Below are 23,936 nucleotides of genomic sequence, written 5' to 3'. Positions count from 1 at the left end.
ATGCTTGTGTGTCTGTTTTTGTCTTTGTGAAGCATTTTGATGCAAAACTTGTTTGCTTTTAAAGCAATATATAGATTAAAGGAAATTGAAACTTGAATATGGTAATATATTGTTTAAACCTGGACCCTATTGTCCTATGTTTTTGTGTCTAAGTAACTGATGGGAACAACAATCTTTGACATTGGTCCAATATTAAGCGAGATCACTGCAGTCAGCAGCGGAGAAACAAGCTACAATGTTATGTTAATACGGCAATTGTTCAGCTTGTATTTACCTTCACAAAAGTGCTTGTTTTGCCGCTGACAGGCTCCGATTGATATTCTAAGTGTCTGACAACATTACGCGCAAGTTTTGGTTTCCATAGCGGCCGCCGTACTTCCAGGCGATTGTTGTGTTGCAGCCAAGCAGCGCTATAAAGCGTGGATTTATTTTACCTTGAAAAAGTCTGGTAAAACTACCCTGGAAATCCAGAGTTCTCACGAGAATTTGCTCAGCCATCAGCTCACCAATCACATCTGTGTATCTGATATAGGCAGGCCAGAGGCGAGCTAAACAGAGGACGACAGCACTGTCATTAGTAAACATTGCAAGATGGCTACGGATGAACACCAGTTGTTTGAAACGGCTTTGGCCGCTACAATGAACGAGTTAGACTTGGCTTTTTATCTAAAAGAGGAACAGAAGACGGCGCTCCAATCGTTCCTTTGCAAGAAGGATGTTTTTGCTGTTTTGCCGACCGGATACGGCACGAGTTTAATCTACCAGTTAGCTCCTCTGGTAGCTAAGAGTTTAATCTACCGGTTAGCTCCTCTGGTAGCTAAGACTTTAATCTACCAGTTAGCTCCTCTGGTAGCTAAGAGATTAATCTACCAGTTAGCTCCTCTGGTAGCTAAGAGATTAATCTACCAGTTAGCTCCTCTGGTAGCTAAGAGTTTAATCTACCAGTTAGCTCCTCTGGTAGCTAAGACTTTAATCTACCAGTTAGCTCCTCTGGTAGCTAAGACTTTAATCTACCAGTTAGCTCCTCTGGTAGCTAAGAATTTAATCTACCAGTTAGCTCCTCTGGTAGCTAAGAATTTAATCTACCAGTTAGCTCCTCTGGTAGCTAAGAGTTTAATCTACCAGTTAGCTCCTCTGGTAGCTAAGAATTTAATCTACCAGTTAGCTCCTCTGGTAGCTAAGAGTTTAATCTACCAGTTAGCTCCTCTGGTAGCTAAGAGTTTAATCTACCAGTTAGCTCTGCTGGTAGCTAAGAATTTAATCTACCAGTTAGCTCCTCTGGTAGCTAAGAGTTTAATCTACCAGTTAGCTCCTCTGGTAGCTAATGGTTTAATCTACCAGTTAAAACCCACTGGTGGTTGTGGTCTTGCTGTTGATCGCCCTTATGGAGGACCAGGTGAAAGAGGCGAAGAAATTCGGTCTTTCGGCCCTGCAACTTGGCGACCCCGAAGAGGAACAGATCCGAAGCGGGCAATGCCAGATAGCATTCGGCAGTCCCGAGTCTCGGCTATTAAAAAAGAAGTGGAGAGACATGTTAGCGAACAAGGTCTACCGGTCTCTCAGTCAAACTATTCTCTAAAACAAATTTGTTTCCGTTGCTCTGGATACGTCACATCGTGTATTGTTGTGATTGGTCGTAGTGTATCTTATGGGTAGGCTATATGTAGGCGTGTATGTACATATGTAGGTAAGTGTATGCACGTATATGCAAACACACTGTATGTATGCATGTATGTAGAAAGTTATCTGGGTAAGTGTATATTTTCTTTATTTTTTTTGTATAATTTATTTATACTTTCTTGTAAATTTCTTTTCCTTGCCAATTTGTTTATTACTCTTAAAAAATGTGAGAAGGGACCTTATATAAGCTGAAGCTTCTGACCCTACCCTTTGGTTACGACCAATAAAAAAAAAAAATTCATTCATTCATTCATATTTATTAATGTGCACTCCTTACAGCTCAGTGAACAGTGTTGTAATGTACAAATACTTTGTTGCTGTTCTTAAGTAGAATGTTCAGGAACCTGTACTCCATTATTTATATTCCTGGAAACTTTTACTTTTACTCCACTACACATTCTAAAGCGATTTATCGATTATCGAAATAGTTGGCGATTGATTCAGCCCAAGATTATTAGTTCTGGGAGATGGGTCAGTCCTAAACAGGATGGATAAGCACATAAGAACCTGGGTCCAGACTAGTTTAATGATAGCCAGACATTATTTATAAGAGGATGGAGGAATGCAACCCGCTCTCACTCCAAACTCGTAAAATACAGATGTTTGGGCAGTGGCTGTCAGCGTCAGAAACAACGCATAAAACACCCTTCAGCGTGTGTGTAGAACGCACCGGGCAGAGCAGCAGCTACACGGGGTTTGACGATGACGTAGCACTAAGAGCGACTACGGTAGAGAGTAGTATGAACGCCTGAAAATCCGCATAGGGAGGCTGGTTGGGCGGGTGGATGGGTCAAACAACACAAGACTTTCTCCCAGGAGACCGGGGATTGTGTCCTGTGTGTCACGTTTCCTAAACCCAACTGTCCCGTTCTTGTCCCGCGTGTCATAGAAATGTAAGCCCAACCACGACATTTTCCTTAACCTAACTACGCGTTTAGATAAAGTGTGTTTAGATATGCGCTAAAGGAGACTTTTAGCGTCAATAACAACGCCAAAGACACCTGACCAAGCGTCCGTATTTTATGCGATGGGAGTGAGAATGTGTTGAAGAATGAAGGTGGGCCGTCAATCCAGGAGTGGGCTTGTGAGATGACTAGGGTGGCGGCGTTTTGAAAAGATGTCATATAAACGGTTTGCCAGATTGGATGTCTATAGTAGAAAATGGGGAAAGTAGCTGAGCTTTCTGGAGGGCTCCTAAGAAGCTTTGTGCTTGGGAGAGAGACGTGTATGATTTGGTTTATTGTCTATTTCGTTACTATTTCGTTGAATGGTCTTAAATATTGTAGTTACTGTGTCATCTTTTCTTGATTCTTGTCTGAGTGGGTGGTGATGACGGAAGGCGGGGGAGGGGGGGGGGTTGTTCATATTGTAAGTTGCATGTTTTGTATTATTGTTGGCGATACATTTAATAGTTGACAACTAATCGATTCATCTTTGCAGCTCTCCACCCGTGCGATACAGTTCTTGATCTGACTGCAGTCTTCTCGGATGGAGACAGACAAGCTAAGTATGACAAACCGATGGCATGCCCCCCCCACCCCCTGGTGATGATAAATGCAGCTCAGAGCCCCTGTGGAGGCGACTTCATGACAACGGACAGTGTACAGGCTCTTTCAAGCACTGTCACAATAGCACTCTTCTCTGTAGTGATTTAGGACTCAATCTGTCTCAATATTTCACTCAATAGGACAGCAGATAGCACAAGTGGGTGCCCTGCTCTACCTTTAACTCACAGTGTTCCTCAGACAGACCAACTCAGTCTCAGTTCGTGAAATGGTCACGTTATTTAATCTATTGATTCGTGTTCACGGGGACGTTTTTCTCGTTTTTTTCGTGGTGGCTAGCACGAAAATGTAAAGTAATGTATTTCAATAGGAAGCATATTTCGTGATCACAGCACGAAAACGGTAGGGAGTAGTATGAAAAGCCGAAAATCCGCGTAGGGAGGTTGGTCGGGGTGGTGGATGGGTCAAACAATACAGGACTTTCACCCGGGAGACCGGGGATCGCGTCCCGCGTGTGGCGTTTTGTTTCCCCGTTGTCTTCCTAATCACAACCGTCCCGTTATTGTCGCGCGTCCCCCGCGGCCGTCTCCCTGCGTGTGAGGCGTCCTTTCCACATTGTGTTTTTCTGAAACCCAACCTCTGAATAGCTGGTTCCCATTTTGTGCTGGCCACCCCAAAAAAACGAGATAAACGTGTTGTTGTACACGTATCAATAGATTAAATATAACGTGACAATTACACAAACTGCCGTGAGACCGTGTTGGACAGACAGACATGGACGGAGGGGGGGGACACTGTCCCTTGTTTGGGAAAGGAGGGGGACGGCGTCCTGTGCAGTTCGGGCGATGTGGAGCGGAGCCTCATAGGCGTAGATTTCGGAAGGAGGATGCAGGAGATGTCCCCCCCAGATATTAAAGAGGTGGTTCAGAATTTTGGACATAGGACCTCATTTCCAAGTTAGCCAGTGTGTTATTTATCAGTGGAGACCGTTTTCAACACTTTTCATCCAGTCCTTCCAGTTGCAGAGTTCACTGGTGCTAGGCTAGCGCAAGTCAACAGTATCTGCTAGCCTGCCATTAAAAATAGTCTCACACACTCCACAGTACACCCGAGGCAAATACATTATAACGCCAGACTATCGATGTAAATGTCTGTTGATAGAATAATGTTAGAAATAAAACTACCCTTGCATCGCATTGCAATAGTTATACTTTGTTCCCTGTAGTTGGTAGCAAAGATGTGATTTTTGAACAATCCAGGAGAATAATTAGTTCCTTTGGTTACACTTTACTTGAAGGTATCTACATAAGAGTGACATGACACTGTCATGAACACATGACACATGACACATGAACCCTAACCCTAACTTGTCATTGACAAAAACCGAATGACACTTAATGACAGAAGCGTTATGTCATAAACGTTTATGATTTGTTTATGTTTATGATACGTTCATGACAGTGTCATGTCACTCTTATGTAGATACCTTCAAGTAAAGTGTAATCTTTCCTTTACATAAATAAAGACATTTGCACCACGAGTTGTTGCATACAAATTCACCAGAACGCAGGAAATTAAGTGTTTGACGCTTAAAATTGTATGGGGACCCCTATAACCCTCCCCGCCCCTAAATGTTGAAACAAAAGCTACACCCTTGCAGAGCCTAGCGTGTCCTCTATGGACCTGTCACTCAGCTGAGCCATCACTACTCTCTGGGTCAGGCCAGGTTAAGCAGCATCTGTCATCCAGAGAAGAAGCATTGTATAAAGGGGGAGGGATGCGACACAGACCCCTTCTCCCCCCCCCTCGCCTCCCGTCTACCCGAACCCTCCTCTCCGGTTGGCTCCACACCTTTTCCACCTCTCCCAGAACAACAGGAAAACTCGGGAGAATCTCTGGAGCTTAACTTGACCCGAGCCCGGAGGATGAGGAAACACTCGTGACATCACTGCCAACCCGCCAAAAATAACTTTCCTCTCCAAGAAAACCCTGCAGCTCCTGAGCAAATCTGGACACACACATGCACACACGCCCACGCACGCACACACACATGCACACACACACACACACACACACACACACACACACACACACTCACAAGCACGCACACACACGAACAGTGCAGTTTACTGTCACAGAGGAGAAGAAGAAACTAGAAAATATTCACCAGTGGTGAAATGTAACTAAGTACCCTTTAGTAAGTTAAGTTTCCTTAAGTACTGTATGTACTTCAGTCCAAATGTTGAGGTACTTGTACTTTACTTGAGTCTTTTCTTTTCGTGCCACTTTCTACTTCCACTCCGCTACATTTCAGAGAGAAATATTGGACTTTTTACTCCACTACATTCATCTGTTACAGCTTTAGTTACTAGTTACTTTAGTTACTAGTTACTTTAGTTACTCCGCTACATTCATCTATTACAGCTTTAGTTACTAGTTACTTTAGTTACTCCGTTACATTCATCTATTACAGCTTTAGTTACTAGTTACTTTAGTTACTCCGCTACATTCATCTGTTACAGCTTTAGTTACTAGTTACTTTAGTTACTCCGTTACATTCATCTGTTACAGCTTTAGTTACTAGTTACTTTACACATTCAGATTACTGCACACAAAACACATGTAGTTTATAAAATCTGATGTTTTATTATAAAGTAAACTAGCCGACAATATAACGGCTACAAGTCACGCTGAGATGATCAGACCATTAAACACACAACTGGTTGATCCTTTACACACACTACAATGGGAGGATTTTTCTGCATCGATAATAACATTATCAATGAAGGACTTTTACTTGTAACAGAGTATTTTTACAGTGTGGTATTAGTACTTTTACTGAAGTAAAGGATCTGAATACTTCTTCCATCGCTGATATTCACATTGAAGAAGCTGCAATCGGAGAATTGTCAAACAGACTAATCAATTATAAAAACAGTTGCTGATTAATTTAATAGTTGACAACTAATGTATTCATCGATGGGTCTTTGCAGCTCTAGACCCAGTGAGAGGAGATGCAGCCATGTGGTGCAACAAACAGTGGTACAGCTTTTTTATTATTGTTGGTTTTGGAGGCCTGTATGATTCATTATTCATATACGTTCAGACTGCAGGAAAAAGTGGCCCAAATCTGATTTTTTTTGGGGTCGTGACCAGGTCAGACTTCTTCAGAAGTAGTGCGAACACTCTAATCTTGCCCAGATCTGATTTTTTTCAAAAATGAAAAAATTCAGGCGTCCTGAATCAGACCCAGATCTGATTTTTTTCAATGCGGCCGCAGTGTGAACAACCAAGGCGGATTTGATGTGACTTTTACGTCAATCTACATCGACATTTGTCACAATTATGCGCCGGCGGGAGTTAGCCCTAGACACAGACTGTAACATTAAAAACTTGACTAGAACTACAACATGGAGAAGAGTGACGGAGTTAGTCAATGGAGGGAGAGGGAGCTGTTAGACCTCATTAGCATATGCTCATTAATGTTACGGCTGCCACTACACATACATTTTGAAATAAAAGCCAAAATGCTTCCTTCCTCCATAACCTCCCTAACTTTAGTGCAGCAGCGTGCTGCGTCTGATGTCATTGTTATTGTTCTTTTGCGCATGCGGGTCAGTTCAAAACCGCAAACAGTTCACACTGGAATCCTTTTCTAGGCCTTTATTGACAGGACAGCTGAAGAAATGAAAGGGGAAAGAGAGGGGGGATGACATGCAGCAGGCCGGAGTCAAACCCAGGGCTGCTGCGTTGAGGAATAAACCACTATAAATGCACTCCCGCTCTACCAACTGAGCTATCTGGGCGCCCCACTGGAATCTGATATAGGCCACATTTTAAAGGGTAATGTGAACAGCCAAACAAAAAATCGGATCTGAGCAAAACAATCCTAATTAAACATTAAGACTTGCGGTGTGAACGTAGGCTTAGGACGCTTTTAGGAAAATTGTTGCTTCTACTTATGCGTTGAAATCAATAAGCTGCTCGTTCTGGCTATCGCAGAGTTTTTTATGGCACCGATCGCAAAATGACATCATGACTTTGCGTAAACATACACGGCCACTTTCTGAAGCCAAGTGGCGTGTTATCTGTACGCATTTTGAGCTATCCGCGTGTCTGTCTACGCCGTATACAGCGGACGGGTTGGGTTTAGGAAAAGAAGAACGGGACAGTTGGGTTTAGGTAAAGAAGAACGGGACAGTTGGGTTTAGGTAAAGAAGAAAGCTACGGTTGGGTTTAGGAAACGTGACAGGCGGGACGCGATCCCCGGTCTTCTGGGTGAAAGTCCTGTGTTTGACCCATCCTTTCGTCCTTTCATACTACTCAATACGGCGTAAACTGACACACAATCGCAAGGTAATGTAAGTATGGAGGCCAAACGGCGTTGATAAACACGCTAAAAAGCGTTTATGCGTCTTGATAACACGCCAAAATGGCAGACGTATTGGCGTGTTATACATACGCCACTTATTGAGATCAGTCTGCCGATAGAGACTTTTCCTCGTCATCAGGCCTGGATGTCCTGTCGAGTCTTGAGCTTCCCTTTGAGATCCGTTCCTTCTCTTCATCTGTTGCTTCGTCTATTTAAACGACAGGGGCTCGCTCATGACATGTCCCTTCATCTTCCCCGCGAGGGAGACACATGGATGGATGGATGCATGCCGACTGCAGACTAACAGGAGGTGTGTGGGCGAAGCCTGCCCATCTCTGCTTTTAGAAACAGCATTATTTGCTTGTTCTGGAGGGCAGACATGACTGGTTTCCTTGCAGCAGCGGCAGGCACATGTGACCATTCCTCCACAAACAATAAAAGAGGCGGATATCTCAGGCAGCAGACTGGCGGCTCTTTCCTGCTCTTTAGCACGGATTCCGCTGTTATTGTGTGACTCTTCTGACCTGCGGGTCACTGGCAGTCTAGTCCATGCTGGAGTCAACAGTAACGTTTCTGAGGGGATGTTTATCCTTTCTGATGTGCATTTTACAGTAGAGAACTATTTAGTCAAGGCTCAGCCCTCGTCTAAACTACTCCAAAGTAATTCAAGATGAAGCTCTAGTTACATGTGAACAAACATATTTGAAGTTGGTCCAGTATTGAGCGAGAACATTGTAACCGGCAGCCGTGAACCGGGCTGCAATGTAACCCTATAGGACAAGAGTTCAGCGTCGGATTTCATCCACTAAAAGGTCTGTTTTTTACCGCCGACACTCAGATTATTATTCTAAGTGTCTGACAACATTATGAAAGGATCCCTACAGAGATAGACCTTTTAGTTAAAGAGTAAGATCATTTTTGTTTAACATGAACCAGCCCCAAAATCACCATCACCAAATCCACCAGACTCCATGTAAATAATCAGGACTTTTAGCGTGTATAGAGCCAGCATATTTCCACATGTAAATGGGTGAGTTAAGGGTTTATTTCTACCTAGTCTTCCTCCACAGCGCTACGGAGGAGGGTCTGGCTAGTCCACACAGCATTCTGGGATGGGAGGAAAATTTCTTTAAACCAATCACAATCATCTTGGGCGGTGCTAAGCTCCAGACGGAGCCATGGTGCCTCTGCAAAATAGCCTCGGGAAGGAACTTGTTTTAGTGGAACGTGTACGTTCAAAGGTTGTTTTAGTCGTGCAATATTTGAAAATGAAACCATGTAAACCTATTCTGGTACAACCTCTAAATACAATTATGAACCTGAAAATGTGCATAATATGAGCACTTTAATACGGGAGCAATTAAAAAAAAATTGTTCCCATCAGTCAGAGAAAGCTGCCCTTTAAAATAGGTTATTGAGAATTGTTCAAGTTAGCCGACAGAAGTTAAAAAGCCGTTTATGTTGGGACCACTGCATCATAAGCTAGTATTCATCTATGGGCTTGCTATTGACAATCAAAGGTTTTTATACAAGGGCCGAAACGGCACACTGTCAGATCTCGTTGCCCATTGCTTTAGCGGAATTTTGCAAAAGGAAATGAGTCTTACCACATCCCCTTAGGTTAAAGGTGTTGTAGGTAGGATTGTGAAGATCCAGGACTTAGCCAAAAAATTTGAACATCGACAAGTCTCAGTCCCTCCCCCCTTTCTGCTAAATCCCAAAACGGTCTCCTAAGCCCCTCCCCCCACAAGGGAGAATGAATGTGTGTGCATGAGCAGTGATTGACACACAATTAGACCCCCCCCCCCCCCAGCCCTGATTGGTGCATCTGAACAGTTAGACACGCCCCCTGGCCCTGATTGGTGCATCTGAACAGGGAGCGGTGGATTTTTGTAAATCCCACTCCAGGCTGTAGGTGGAGCCAGAGGAGCTGGATTTATTTTAATGACCTGCTTCATGTAGTTCTACTGGAACATAGGGTCAGTTTCAGCAAATATGACAGAAAGTTAGTTTTATAAGTCTTGCATACTGCACCTTTAAGCATTCAATCTCCAACAACCACCTGTATACAATCAGACAACAGAAGCACAATCTGAAATGTTTTCCAGACAAAATTTATTTTGATACTTCGATACAATGTGATACAATGTGAAGACCTAAATGGCACACGACAAGAAATCTCAGAAAGAAAAGGCACAAAATATCATACATTCACTATCATGTCCCCTGAATTTCAAAATCTGATCAGAAACATTTAAAAGCGAGCAGTTCAGAAGTTAAACAGCTGTCGATTTCATAAATTAGGAGAATACTGTACAGTTTGCAGTTTGCGATTACTTCCTCTCCCCCGTATCGTCGTCTTGACAGATTGGTTTAAGCATTGATTTAGTTTGCTTCTCTATTCAAACAGACAGCAGGAATCATTAAGATAGACTTGGAAACATTGATTACACTGAAGGCCGATTGCTCTTTGAGACAAATGCAAACAAACAGAGACTAACTGTCTCATACACTGGGACAAAAAACAAAAACAGGCTACCGCTTCTCATCATGTTGACTTTGAATTTTCCCCACATAAAAGGATCTGGTTTGGTGAAAGGAAGTCAATTGTTTGGGGCAACAATATAAAAAAAATAACTGATGCTCGTGTCGTATTGTTCACCTGAGAAGATTTTAAGAAAAAAAAAGGTTGCCTCAGACAATTGCTTCCCACGTTTCCTATGTTACCAGCCTACACTTGTTGGGACTCATGTAAACACACCAGAAATCCATTCACACACTTTGGACAAGCCAATAAGCCATCACCGAGGAAGCGATCACATTCCCTCGTACAGTTTACACACAATAAAAACAAGGAATCATCGAACCCAGATCATTTATTACATCGGTGTCTTGAAAGGAAACAATATGGAAACAAACCAAGCCCCACATTGCTGTTGTACAATTTAAGACACAGACGCATAGGGATGCACCGAATCCAGGATTCGGCTGAATATTGGGCTTTTTGACGGTGGTTCGGTTTCTGCTGAACCATAGAATTTTTTCCCAGCCAACCGAACCCTACGCTTGCACTACGCTGGTCGACGTAATGACGGCGCCGTTGATTACGGGAAGGTGTTTACGTAGGTGGAGCGTTCAATGCAGTAGGCTGTGAGGAAGTGGAAATGGAACTGGTGAGCAGAAAAAGTGTAGTTTGGCAGAACTTTCAGTCAAAAGAAGGTCATTCAAGTCCAGCTACATGTTCAATTTACAATGCTGATTAGTCTGGTGGTGGCGAGGACCCTAAACTATACACAACATCACCGCTGTTACAACATCTGGTATCAAACATCTGAAAGAATACGAGTTGTGATGAAGGAATCTACAGACAGCAGCCAGAATGCAGCAACTTCAGGTACGGCAAAGGAAGGACAGTCACTGTTTACTTCATTAATGAGTTTACTGTGTTCATGGACTGAGGATGGGACGAGGATTCAGCAGAATCTTAACCAGGGGATTCAGGATTCGGTCGAACCCCAAAAATCTGGATTCGGTGCATTCCTACTGATGCATCACAAAAAGAACAAGGATCAAATGAGGGAACCACTTGTACAATATAAAATATGTATGTAACACTTGTGATGATCATGATTCTGAACCCTAAAGGGGAGAAAGTGCACTCAATAATATGGCATATCCATCCAAACGGCTGATCTGAGTAAGGCTGCAAAGATGAATTGATTAGTTGTCAACTTAAATTAATCGCCGACTATTTTGATAATAGATTAATCGTTTTGAGTCATCAGAAAGTAAAAAATTCTCTTGATTCCAGCTTCTTATATGTGAATTTTTTTTTTTTCTAAATCCCATATGACTGTAAACTTGTGTGCGAGTTGTTGGATAAGATATATTGGGGTGTCATCTTGGGCTTGGGAAAACAATGATTGACATTTTTTATCCATTTTAAAAGGCCAAACAGCTAATCGACTGGGAAAATAATCGACAGATTAATGAATGGTTAGTTGCAGCCCTAGATGTGAGGCGAAGATGTAAACCTGCAGCACCAACAGCGGCGTACAGGCCGACCCCACTGCTACTTACACGTTTGCTTGATGGAGTTTTACACATCGACACTTATCAGGAAACAAAAGGTAGTCACATGTAAGAAAGAAAATAAAGGGGGAATCACAAATGACTTTGCCCGTAAAGCTCCGTCTGCCATGATTTGGTCCTAACAAGTAGCAGGCTGATAGCTTGTGCTAACGTTTAGGTGTCAGGAAAACTGCCAGTCAGAAACAAGGGAGGTAGCTAGAGCAATAGCTGGCAGCAGAGGTACGATAGGTATTATAATTCATAATAATAATAATAATAATAATAATAGGTCCGGAGATTAAGGCAAACAGCGCGCAGTGCTGGTGTCGACTTGTTGTTATGAATCTGTAAACACACCTAGAATTAAGAGAAGAGGCCTTTTGGAAACCGTTTACCTCCGAGAACCAGAGGAGTGAGACGGGCCTCTGGGGTGAGCTGGGGTGAGCGCTGCGCTGCAGTTCAGCTTGTGACAGAGGCTGGAGGGGTGTAGCACCATCTGGGGCTGTTTTTCAGTGCAGTTTTTCCTTTCCTCTGGGGACATCTGCTAGGGAGGTGAATGCTGCGTTGTAGATTATGTGTCAATGTCTTCAGAATAGGGAGTGTGTGTGTGTGTGTGTGTGTGTGTGTGTGTGTGTGTGTGAGAACAAAAAAAGAAAACCAGTGGGAGCTGTAAACACTTCCAAAGTAACATCTCTTAGCTGAACAAGCTCGCACAGATCTGCCCAGCTTGAGCTTTTAAGAGCTCAGTCACCACAAAGGCATCCACACCTGTGTGAGTGTGTGTATGTGCGAGAATGAATTCACGTTTATCCTCGACGTATATGCGTCATATGAATGTGTGTGTGGGGGGTTTCTATTAAAATCTGTGTGAGAGGGAGAGTGAATACCTGCACGGGCATGATTGTCAGTGTTAAAAAGATGCAGTGCTTTGGGTGGAGGATTGGCGGGGGAGGGGGAGGAGGGGATTACAATGGGCCAAGGCGCCAAGGGTGTTAGTAATCTCTTAATGGAGGCTGTGGCAGGAAGCAACATGAGTATGACAAACAGACAGACTCATGCCGGGGAATGCAATCCACTGAGCCACAGCGTGTACGGTAAAGACCGAGGAGGAGACAAAGAGAAGTCAGACAGGGCATCATCTTCAGAGGAATGTTTTGGAGGCAAACAAAAAAAAAAGAAAAAAAAAAAGAAGGAAAATCTAAATATGACAGGAGGAAACGTTTGGTCCAACACCTGCCTGCCACTGTGGAATCAGCCAATGAGAACTCTAGTGTAGGAACTCCTCTTGGTATCTTGCTCATTGTGAAGAACATGATGCTGATAGCTGGCGTCTCTCTGCCCAGGAGATCAAAATAACCTTAAGAGTCTTATCAGCTGGGATCGGGTTGGTTTCTAGAAATCAATTCCTCGGTGTATTGAAACTCTATGATTGGGTGCGAGTCAGGGATCTGCTCTATTGATTGCAGGTAGCAGAGTCCCGTCCCCCCCCCGTCCCCCCCTGTGAATCAGTTCTGGTAAAAAAAAAAAAAAAAGAAGTGGCACCAAAGGAGCCCTCGTAGCAGTCTCCACCGCTGCGGTCATGGTGGGAGTTTAAAAAAAAAAAAAAAAAAATCCTTTGTCTTTTTCATTCGTCTGCAGCACTGGTTCCTCGTACTTCTCCCCGTCTGCGAAGCTGTGGGGAAACAGAGGAAAACACCACGTCAGATTCAGGGAAGCTAAACATGCAGGAGGCAGGTTTAGTGGCTGCTTGCATTTCAGTAGAAACCCTTTACGAATGGTTCAACAGTAAGGGTTGCCCGATGGCCCGGGGCAAGTTAAACGCCACTTTGGGCAAGTACATAAAACAACCCAGGTACCCGTTAGGGCATCATCATATCTTAATCATTTCATTTGGATGTGCCATTGGCCAGTCCTTCCAGAAAAAGGTTTTTTGTGATTGTCGCGGGCGAAAATCCTTGATTATGCGGCACGTTTTCTTAAAAAATGCGATGGAATATGCGGGATATTTATGCAATTTTATGCGATGAAATTGCGGGAACTTGCAAAAACTGCGGTTTCCTCATGGCTTCATCGCGGGGTTTGCAGCTTTTCGATGATGTTCACGTCGCGTAATTACGTCACTTCATAACGTTCCCATGGCAACAGGGGAAAATGGCTGCTCTTGTGTGAAGTAAACACAACACTTTTCAACTTTCTGCTAAGACATATATGTGACTTTTTTGCAACGAAAATGCGGGGATTATGAATGTATTTGAAAAAATGCGGCCCCCCTGCATAAATATGCGGGCTGATTATGCATTGAATTATGCGATCGCATAATCGCGTTTTTTTCTGGAGGGACTGATTGGCCAATCAAGAATTGTGTTAGCGCTTGATGCTTTTGACGTTTTTTTTATTTATTTTTTTAGGGGTCCAAGCCCGAGGCTGTGGAACCCTATTGTTTTCGCAAAGATTATTCTTCTTCTCTGTGTAAAACTCACGCTACAGCCGTAACCGTACATGGTGGGGGGAGGGGGGAGGAAGGGGTGCCATTTTCAGGACTAGTCCAGAACCCTGCAGGGACCTCAGGCGCAACAATTGATCTACTTCCACCACTAGGTGGCGCTATAGCAGTAATGAAAAATAAATACATAAAACAACCCAGGTACCCATTAGGGCATCATCGTATCATAATCATTTGATTTGGATGTACCGTTGGCCAATCAAGAATTGCGTTAGCGCTTGATGCTTTTGACGTTGAAGATCCCTGCTTTAGTCGATCAAATTTTATGCATTTTTTTTCATGCTGAATGAGTTGTTTCCAAGGTATTTCTGAACACATTTCTGGTAAACACAAGATTTAAAGTGGTGCTTTTGCGTGATCCTTTGTGGAGAAACTTGGGTTTTACAGATCTGTCGATTAAATCAACTAATCCATTAGTCGACAAAATCGTACGAGTGTATCTTAAACCATAGACAAATACGACTTAATGTCCTTTTGCAAACTGAAATCTTTCGCCTTTCCTCACAAATCTGCTCCGACCGTCCTGATCCGGCCCCTTGTTTGTCTTCTAGGTAGATAAAAGCATCGCTTTCAAATTCTCCCACCTTGAGGCTGGTGGCTTCGGAAAGTCAATTAATGGTGGAATCTGATAACCGAACACCTCAAATGGAACAGTTCAAACCAACAGAGGAATAGACAGATCTGATGAAATGGCACGAGGATTCACCCTCCGACTTCACCCATGCTTTTCCCCCCATCCTCCCCCCCCCTCGTCCCTTTTTTCTCAATCACAGCACACACACTCTCCTTTTCAACTGCAGAATTCCATTTGTATGTTAATGAGGAAAAAAGGAGCCATCTTGGAGCCTCCTCCCCTTTCTTGCCCTTTCCTTCTCTCATGCCGCCCCCTTCTACACCAACTGGCACCCGACCAGTACACACAGAAAAAAAAGGCCGACTGTTGACACATCGGCTCCGTAACGTGGAGTTTCTTATTCACCCGTTGCAGTCTTGTCAAGAAGCTGATCCGGATGTCCGGATGGGACGGACATCCGGGGGAAATGAAAGACACCTTGCGGAATTCCCGGCGGCACCTGAGCAATCCCAGCACGATCACGGAAGGCTTGTATCATGTGGATCATGTGTTACTTGTTGTCATTACTACGCGCTATAGCTTTAAAGAGCACAACACAACATCAAAGCAATAAGCCTGAATCGCTTGTTCTGGTCTGAATGGCCCTAACCCTTGAGCCCAGAGGTTCAGACCTCGTCCGTCTCCTCACCACAGCTCTTTTTGATGGCACCCGCCTGTTTACTTACTCCAAAGGAAAATGAGAAACACATGCTGAATTGGGCGAGATGTGAAAAGGGGGGGGTGGGGGGTGGGGGGCTGAGCACAGAATGCAGTATGTTGGTTGTAAGCCAGGAATGTTTGAGTCTGGCCCACTTTGGCCGGTCCAGCCCGGATTCCTCCATTGTTCTCCTTGTACGGCCAAAAGCTCCCAGACTGATATTTAGAGTAGTTCCAAGAGCAAAGAAGTGGTAAGGTTTTACAGAGAATGGGATTCACAGAAATGAAAGCCTGCGATTTAAAAAAAAAAAAAAAAAAAAAGGAGGACCGTTTCTCTTCTCTTCTGCCTTGTACTCCTCTGCGGGGAAGCTCTAGTTTGCAGGTACCGGTCCGGTCATGAGCAGGCCTTCTGTTTATGTTTTTAACTTCCGGCCACCTAAGGGCATTTTCTCGATTTTTACATATCCTTTTTGAAATTCACATTTTAAGGGTATTTGCATATAACAGATCCCGATGCGTTTGATATCAAAATGTTCAGAACAAACTCAGCTTTTCTGGACCAAATTCCAAAATCCCTAGAGCAATGTGTAAAGAGATAATTTGTCCCTAAAGCTGAAAGAACTTGTGTGCTTTTGAAAATTGTTCAAATCTCTTGTAAAAACAAACCTTTACTCATGTGGAGGAATTGTTTCGTTGCTGGAAATGAGTTTACCAAAGTCTTAGATTCAGAAAACGGACACGCAAGTCCACCAATTATACACAGATAGGCAGATGACGAGTGTGACGAGTGTAACAAGCTATCTTCCCCGTCTCCTAATTCGCCGTGTGAGTGACGTATGCTCTTGCGATAAAAAAGGACTCAAAAGCAGAGATTCTGCTAATTCTGATATCTATACCACATTTCTGCGCTGTATTATTGCCGAAATATTAGACATTTAAAGGTGCCCTGCCACACAAAACCGTTTTTCCTTGTATTTTTTGAAATATGTTAGGTCCGTATGTGTTTGTGTTATGTCGTGAATGTGAAAATGAACTGCTGGAGGAGCAGGCAAGCGGAGCCACGGCTGTTTATAACGTTGTAGCCTGTTCAGCAGCCGTATAACGGTGAGTTATTTGAAGCCAAGAGAGGGGAGCTGTAAATCAGGAAGAGAGGACCGTGAGTTTGCGGTGAACATGTCGTTTTTTAGGTCAGGTAGAGTTGACTCTCGTATGTACCGGAAGTAGAAAGACGTGACTTCAGCCACTTCTTCGTGACACTCTGAAGCGTATACTGCCCCCATCAGTTCCGGAAGAGGCGCGGCACCGATGCTGCTAACACTGGCATCGTCGCTAACGGTGCCTACGCTTGAAACGAGGTAACCAAGGTATTTTTGCCACAAAAAAATGTTACAGAGTCCATGGTAGAACTTCAGACATTACCACAGAGTCATGAAATACGTGTGGCAGGGCACCTTTAAAACAAACATTTCTATGGACGCACCATGCTTTCATCGACCTCAGAAGGTTAAAGAAATAGCATGTGTGATTCTGAGAAAAGTTTGTGCGTACACAAAGTGTGTACACATACGCAACAGGCACTCATACAAACAGTGGTAGGAGATTTTCACAGGGTCAGCACAAAACCTGTGCTGAGCACATACGTCATAGTTCTCTGCGATCTGGTGTTATTGACTGACTAATTCAGAGTGAGCTATGGAAGTGAAAGCATAAACACACACGTGCACGTATAGACATAGTGGACTAAAAGCCCTCTCACATCACCGAAGAGTAGAGTGGAAGCAGCATAAGGCCATGTTCACACTGGGCCTCATTTTTTGACAAGAAAAAGTTGACTAGGGCGCTTTTGTAGTAAAAAAAAAAAAAGAAGAAGCAGCTGGCAGCGTTTTGGTTCCAAAAAGCAGCCGAGAGCGTCTTTTGTTGCTATAACAACAGCTACTGCTACAGTATCCTAGAGCGCTATGTGGAGCGGTGCTAACGTTAGATAAACAAAGAGGTGGAGCGAGCTAGAGAAAGAACAGAGAGAGAGACAAAGAGAGAGAGAGAGAGAGAGAGAGAGAGAGAGAGGTGCTAACGTTAGATAAACAAAGAGGTGGAGCGAGCTAGAGAAAGAACAGAGAGAGAGAGAGAGAGAGAGAGAGAGAGAGAGAGAGAGAAAGAGAGAGAAAGAGAGAGAGAGAGAGGTGCTAACGTTAGATAAACAAAGAGGTGGAGCGAGCTAGAGAAAGAGAGAAAGAACAGAGAGAGAGAGAGAGAGAGAGACAAAGAGAGAGAGAGAGAGAGAGGTGCTAACGTTAGATAAACAAAGAGGTGGAGCGAGCTAGAGAAAGAACAGAGAGAGAGAGAGAGAGAGAGAGAGAGAGAGAGAGAGAGAGAGAGGTGCTAACGTTAGATAAACAAAGAGGTGGAGCGAGCTAGAGAAAGAGAGAAAGAACAGAGAGAGAGAGAGAGAGGTGCTAACGTTAGATAAAGAGGTGGAGCGAGCTAGAGAAAGAACAGAGAGAGAGAGAGAGAGAGAACAGAGAGAGAGAGCGGTGTTAACGTTAGATAAAACCAAGAGAGTTCACTGTACAGGGAGCAAAAGGCGCTCTGAGCTGCAAAAGTAAAGTCTGTGGCAGCGTTTAAAAAAGGACTCCATAGGATTATAATGTATAACAGACGCTGGAACTTTTAAAAAAAAACACCAAAGTGTGAACACAGCCTAAGTACGCAGCACCACAGAAACCCCAACAGGGAGCAGAGAAAGCATCTAAAAGACTGGCCTCTACCAGCGAGAACTTACACACTCAGACCTACACACCTGGCCTGGCTACTCATCTGCAGCCTTTGTGCCTCGCACAGAGCCCTTCTCACGCATCTACGTAGACAAAATAACATACAGTGAATCACAGAGATGGGGATTAGGGCGCCTGTGGGAGGTTGCTAGGACTAGGTAACCATGGAAAGGTTTGTTTCTTTCAGTTGTTAATTACGCTTCCCAAGATGTATTCTGAAATACAAAAGGGGATCAAGGAAGGTATATTTGTACTGCAAAATGGCAACAGAGAATTTTTTTATGTTACTCTTTTGGGAAGCCAATGATAGAGTGGTTTTAATCAGGAAATCGGGAAAATAATATCCTTCTCTTGCACTTACATATTCTGAGTAGAGCTGCAAAGACCAATCGATTGGTTGTCAACATAGACTGTATAATATTAATGGACAAAGCATCCGGTTTGGCGAAGTGCTGCAAATGCGGAAGAGCCTTAAACCTGCTTTCTACAATTCGACTTGCCTCTAAAGTGTCGAGTATCGAAAAATGCCTCGTCATTTAATACCAAATTTCAATACCTGAGTCAGTGAGCCAATAAGCACGCAGCATGCTTCTACCAAGATCTAATAATGTCTGTGATTGGCTGTCTAACGTTACACGTCGTAGAGACACGCAGGAAAAAGTCTACGTCACACAGAGACGGACTCACGTAGTCGGAGCTGGGAAAGAAATAAAAATATTCGTGCCGTAATGTGTAATGTTGTAATTTCTTTTTGTTTTATAAAATTGGTATCGGCAATCGTTTAGGAACCGGTATCGAAGTCACGGTGTTGGTATCGGTACCAAATATTTTTCAACAATACCCAGCCCTACGGACCAATAATATGTACATCTAATGCCCAAGGTTTACTTTTATATTGCACATTTTCAATATCTTTAGTATTCTATACTATTTGGCTATACTATTTATATTAAAATATAATTTATTACTGTATTGTACACATTACTTATCTTTTATATTATACTTGTTATACGTGTCCTGATGCCTGGCACATATTGCAGAATTGACAATAAAGTTGACATGACTTGAATTCTGCCCTCACCTCGTCCAGCTCCCTCTGTGTCTCTGCCTCCATGCGCCGGATGTCATCCATGCTCAGCTCCACCCACCTATCAATCCAACAGAAGAGCTGGCGGTGGAAGTTATTGAAGATCCTCTTCTCTTGCTGAGGGAGACAGTGGGAGGCTTGGTTAGGGCTGGGTGATATGTTTCAAATGTATATTATAATATCGTAAAAGATGTACCGTACTATATTCACAATATGAAAAAATGTACGCAACTTATTGGAGGAAAGAAAGCCCCGACTAGGAATTGGTTGCAACTAGATGCTTGGACGACGATGAAATTTACACAACTAGTGCAGTGCCCATGCAAAGTCTGTTTTTGTGTGTGTTTTTAGTAATTAGTGCTGGAGTAGGTAGCTACTACTTTAGGAGGGGGGAGGGTAATTAGAGTAATGGGCAAAGATTCAGGGGGATGTTGGCTGGAGCAGGTAGCTATTACTTTAGGAGGGGGGAGGGTAATTAGAGTGCCAAGAAGCTATTTCTCATTTCTTATCCAAACAACGTCAAACTTGGCACTGCACACACTCCTAGCAAGAAACCTGTCAAGTTTGAACGGTTTGAGAAATATGCAAATAACAAACACACTGACATATAGAAGTTCCTGTAGCCTAATAGATAGACTATTGAATAACTTGAAGGTACAGAAGACAAACCATTTTGTGGAATGATGCATCATCATGTGATATTTGCAACGATGTGACTCAAAAACAGTGTCTGGTAACCTGCCTAGAAGTGGCATCACACGCTGTCTGCCACTTGTTGTCTGTAGCTGGTTGTGCTTTGCACGTGTGGGATTCTGAAACGTCCTTAAATTTGGGAATTGTCGTTTGTTTATTCAAAGTCAAAGACAGTCCAAAGTAGTGCTACTTTGCACATTTTTGTGGGTCTGAGGTGTATGTCACATTGTAGCTGCTAAAGCTCCGCTGCTCTCTGTCTCTGGTCCTCAGGGTGAGAGAGGGAGGGACCAGCTCTCTGTCTCTGGTCCTCAGGGTGAGAGAGGGAGGGACCAGCTCTCTGTCTCTGGTCCTCAGGGTGAGAGAGGGAGGGACCAGCTCTCTGTCTCTGGTCCTCAGGGTGAGAGAGGGAGGGACCAGCTCTCTGTCTCTGGTCCTCAGGGTGAGAGAGGGAGGGACCAGCTCTCTGTCTCTGGTCCTCAGGGTGAGAGAGGGAGGGACCAGCTCTCTGTCTCTGGTCCTCAGGGTGAGAGAGGGAGGGACCAGCTCTCTGTCTCTGGTCCTCAGGGTGAGAGAGGGAGGGACCAGCTCTCTGTCTCTGGTCCTCAGGGTGAGAGGGGGAGGGACCAGCTCTCTGTCTCTGGTCCTCAGGGTGAGAGAGGGAGGGACCAGCTCTCTGTCTCTGGTCCTCAGGGTGAGAGAGGGAGGGACCAGCTCTCTGTCTCTGGTCCTCAGGGTGAGAGAGGGAGGGACCAGCTCTCTGTCTCTGGTCCTCAGGGTGAGAGAGAGAGGGACCAGCTCTCTGTCTCTGGTCCTCAGGGTGAGAGGGGGAGGGACCAGCTCTCTGTCTCTGGTCCTCAGGGTGAGGGGGGGAGTGGCCAGCGGCTAGAGCGGCAAAAGCCAATGTGTGCTTGTTTTACCGATATATATTTAACGATATATTTTGCCGCAAGACACCTGTCAAGTTTGAAATCCATCGGACTAACGGTTCAAGAGATATGCAAATTTCTGTGAAATTGCAATCAGAAAAATTGAAGGGATTGTGGTCAAAATGGGTCAGGTGCATTAGCCCACGGAGACCAGAGCTGCTTTAATCACCTTGCTAAATTGCCATTTAACCGAACTACTGAGGAGACCGTGTCGTGTGGTAGATTCTCATGAATAAATGAGTATGTGACACCTTTTGTTCAGATGTTTATAGTTGATTTAGGTGAAATGAAAAAGGGGAACGACAGATGCAAGGAAAGTTTCTTTGAGTCATGGCTTGATGCAAATGTCAAAGTGATACTGTATAATTATGTACTTTGAAGAATTGTTATGTACTAATGTCGACCTTACACCAAACAACTTTTCAAGCGATTCCACTGTCTCAGACTCCTCTCCTATATCGTAATGAATCCTGAGAGTCTTGCTAGAGTCGGGGCGCTCCCGTCGTCTCCATCGTTTGGTGTGAGGTCATAAAACTCAGTCCCAGTCAGTCTTTCTCCCGTCTGGACGTTCCGACAAAATCAAATGTGTTTGATATTATCCTAAGTTTTAAGTCTTGGTAGTGAAGTTAAATCATGTGAAGTATAATAACAATAATAACAGTAAAAGTGACTAATCAGACAGTCAAGGAGACAAAGGATTTCTTCTGCCAACTGGAACTCTCAGAGCCTGAATGCAACGCCGAGGTAACCGACGTGTGTGTGAAGTCAAACTGTGTGAACGTGTGACTCTAACCTCATGGATGAAGCTCTCCACTTTGGTCTGCAGGCCCCACCACTTGAACTTGACTGTGACCAGTTTGTAGGCACACATCCGCGGGCAGTCAGTGTTACTAACCAGCTCTTTCTGTTTCGGAGAAGAACAGCAAAAAGAACGATAAAGACTCACAAACCGTCACTTTTTAAAAAAGCGCAGTATCAGAATAAATAACAGTCTAAACTTGACAGAAACTTTCCAACAAGAGAACAACCGTGAAAACAGCAGAAGAATTATTTTAGACTCATCTTGGCTGCATTCAAAGCTAAAGAAAAAAAATCATTAATACATAATGCTTTGGGTATGGAGCTTGCTGAAATAATTATCAATATGAAGATGTGCTGTGCCGAGATAAAAGTGCCCTAATCTACAACACACTTTCTAAATCCACCCGCTGCTTGCACTCTGTCTCCCTCTGAAGAAGAGAGGCGGGGGAGGAGGAGGGGTGTTTGGGGCAGAGCAAAGTGGATAAACTCCAGATGAAGGGACCATTTCTCTGCCTCCGCCCTGACAGCGACACCGTTCCCGACAGGCATGCCTTTGTGGCCACGGAAGGCAGATAAAACGGCGCTCGCGCAGCGATAAGGGCGTCGCGGTGCAAAGCTGGTTACATTATTAACACCCAGGACCTCCTCGCCCCCAGAACACACACACACACACAGTCTCCCTTTCGAGAACACCTGTTTAATTAATCACTTCATTCTGGCTCGGCACTGCGAGAGAAAATGCCACAGACCCGCCTCGATCACCCTCATCCCACTGCCGTTTGATGCGACGATCACGGAAGGATGCAGCAGAGGGGAAATGAGAAACATTTCTAAATTTGCAGTGGGTTTAGAAAAGTTGTCGTCGCTAAAAGGAGAACTTCACATGAAACGGATTCTACATCAAAACACTTACGGTGACATTTCTTCTCTCCCTCTCTGTGCCCCACTCAAAGGAGCAGAAGTTTTCAGAAAACACAAAGGGTACCGATATGCAAGCATGTGTGCATGCAGAGATAGACAAGAGTTGGATTGCTCTGAGAAGCTGGCAGAAATTGTGCCTCTGTTGTCACATAACTACTTTTTTTTTCTTCACCTTTTCAAAAACAGCCTTTTTCCATGTCCACAGCGGACGGGAAAGTGATCTAATTAAAAACACAAAATAAAAAGTTGTGCTTCTTTATTCATACTTTTTAAAAGCTGTTTGGCGGCCTTTGTTCTGTGGAAATTCTTGAAGCGGAGGAAAGTTTCCCATGGTGAACTGCAGAGTAGATATTCTCAGTGCTCCAACGGTGAGCAGGACCCGTTTGCGAGGCTGCGCGGTACAGCGGGGTTTAGAGGGGGGAAAGCAACCAAATTCCTGACAAAGTTTCTCTGCTTGGATGAGCCACGTCTTGTTGACTTATTACTCTATATCAAAAGCACATCAGTCTTTATACAGAGCGGCTGCTTGTCAAATTTAGAATCAATGTCGGTACACGGTTTCTTCATCTTCTGTCACACACAAAGTCTGGCAGACGGAGCTCAGAGTAGAACCTTTATCTGACCTGGTGACTGGAAATTTCTATTACATCCAATTAGGGCTGGGAAAGAGGTGATTTGTCTTCATCAAACTGCAGCCTTACACTTCTGCCTTCCTCCAGCTCTGTACTCTCGGATTATTACAGGCGATGCTGCTGCTGTGGAAAAGGACTCTGTCTAAATTGAATACAAACACAAAACATCTGATTGTGTTACGCATTTGCCCACTTCATGTCAAATTTAGCAGTGACATCTTTGTTACGAGTCGACGCAAATAGGTCTGCATCCATTTTGCACATCTGGACACTGCAATTTCCCTCCGTTCTTCAGCTCACGCTCTGTCAAGTTGCAGAGGGACTGTGAGTGAAAAGTACTCTGGCTATCACCAGACCAAGCTCAATCTTTTAAGATTGAACATTAGTCTGGGGAGTCTGCTCTGTTATTTTCTACTGCACAAGAGGCGGGATCAACGGGCACAGTTCAAATGACTCGGTACGCAATTGGATAGTCCTTCAACCAATCAGATCAGACGATCCGGGTGACGTAGCAGCGACATCAACCGGTTGCTGCGCTTCGGTGGCCGGCTTGTTGAATTTAAACAAAAAGCTGCTTGGTCGCTTCTCTATCGTCATCGCGTTAAACCCGCCAATAGCGCGGCCAGGTGGATAAGCCAGTTTGTGATTGGTTCCCGCAAATTTGTAACGGAAGCAGGATAGATAGACGTACAGGTTTCCAGCCT

General features: G+C 44.1%; 1 protein-coding gene across 4 annotated transcripts in view; it reads right to left on the bottom strand.

Moving 5' to 3' along the window:
* Window positions 1-12,152: 12,152 nt before the first annotated feature.
* LOC116053911 (phosphatidylinositol transfer protein beta isoform-like) overlaps window positions 12,153-23,936 on the bottom strand; it is a 29,566-nt gene continuing 17,782 nt past the window's right edge. The window contains exons 9-12 of one of the 4 annotated variants that reach the window (XM_031305135.2): window positions 21,672-21,782; window positions 19,254-19,376; window positions 18,167-18,255; window positions 12,153-13,300 (exon numbers count right to left, since the gene is read on the bottom strand). In XM_031305135.2, the coding sequence (XP_031160995.1) occupies window positions 18,208-18,255; window positions 19,254-19,376; window positions 21,672-21,782 (282 nt within the window). In that variant the 3' untranslated portion in view covers window positions 12,153-13,300; window positions 18,167-18,207. The remainder of the gene's footprint in view (window positions 13,301-18,166; window positions 18,256-19,253; window positions 19,377-21,671; window positions 21,783-23,936) is intronic. The other 3 variants (XM_031305133.2, XM_031305132.2, XM_031305136.2) reach the window with 3 other exon arrangements.

Source organism: Sander lucioperca, chromosome 2, assembly GCF_008315115.2.
Source record: "Sander lucioperca isolate FBNREF2018 chromosome 2, SLUC_FBN_1.2, whole genome shotgun sequence".
Taxonomy (NCBI): Eukaryota; Metazoa; Chordata; class Actinopteri; order Perciformes; family Percidae; genus Sander; species Sander lucioperca.
Note: the sequence above shows the minus strand (reverse complement) of the source record. Positions and strands in the feature narration are given on the sequence as shown.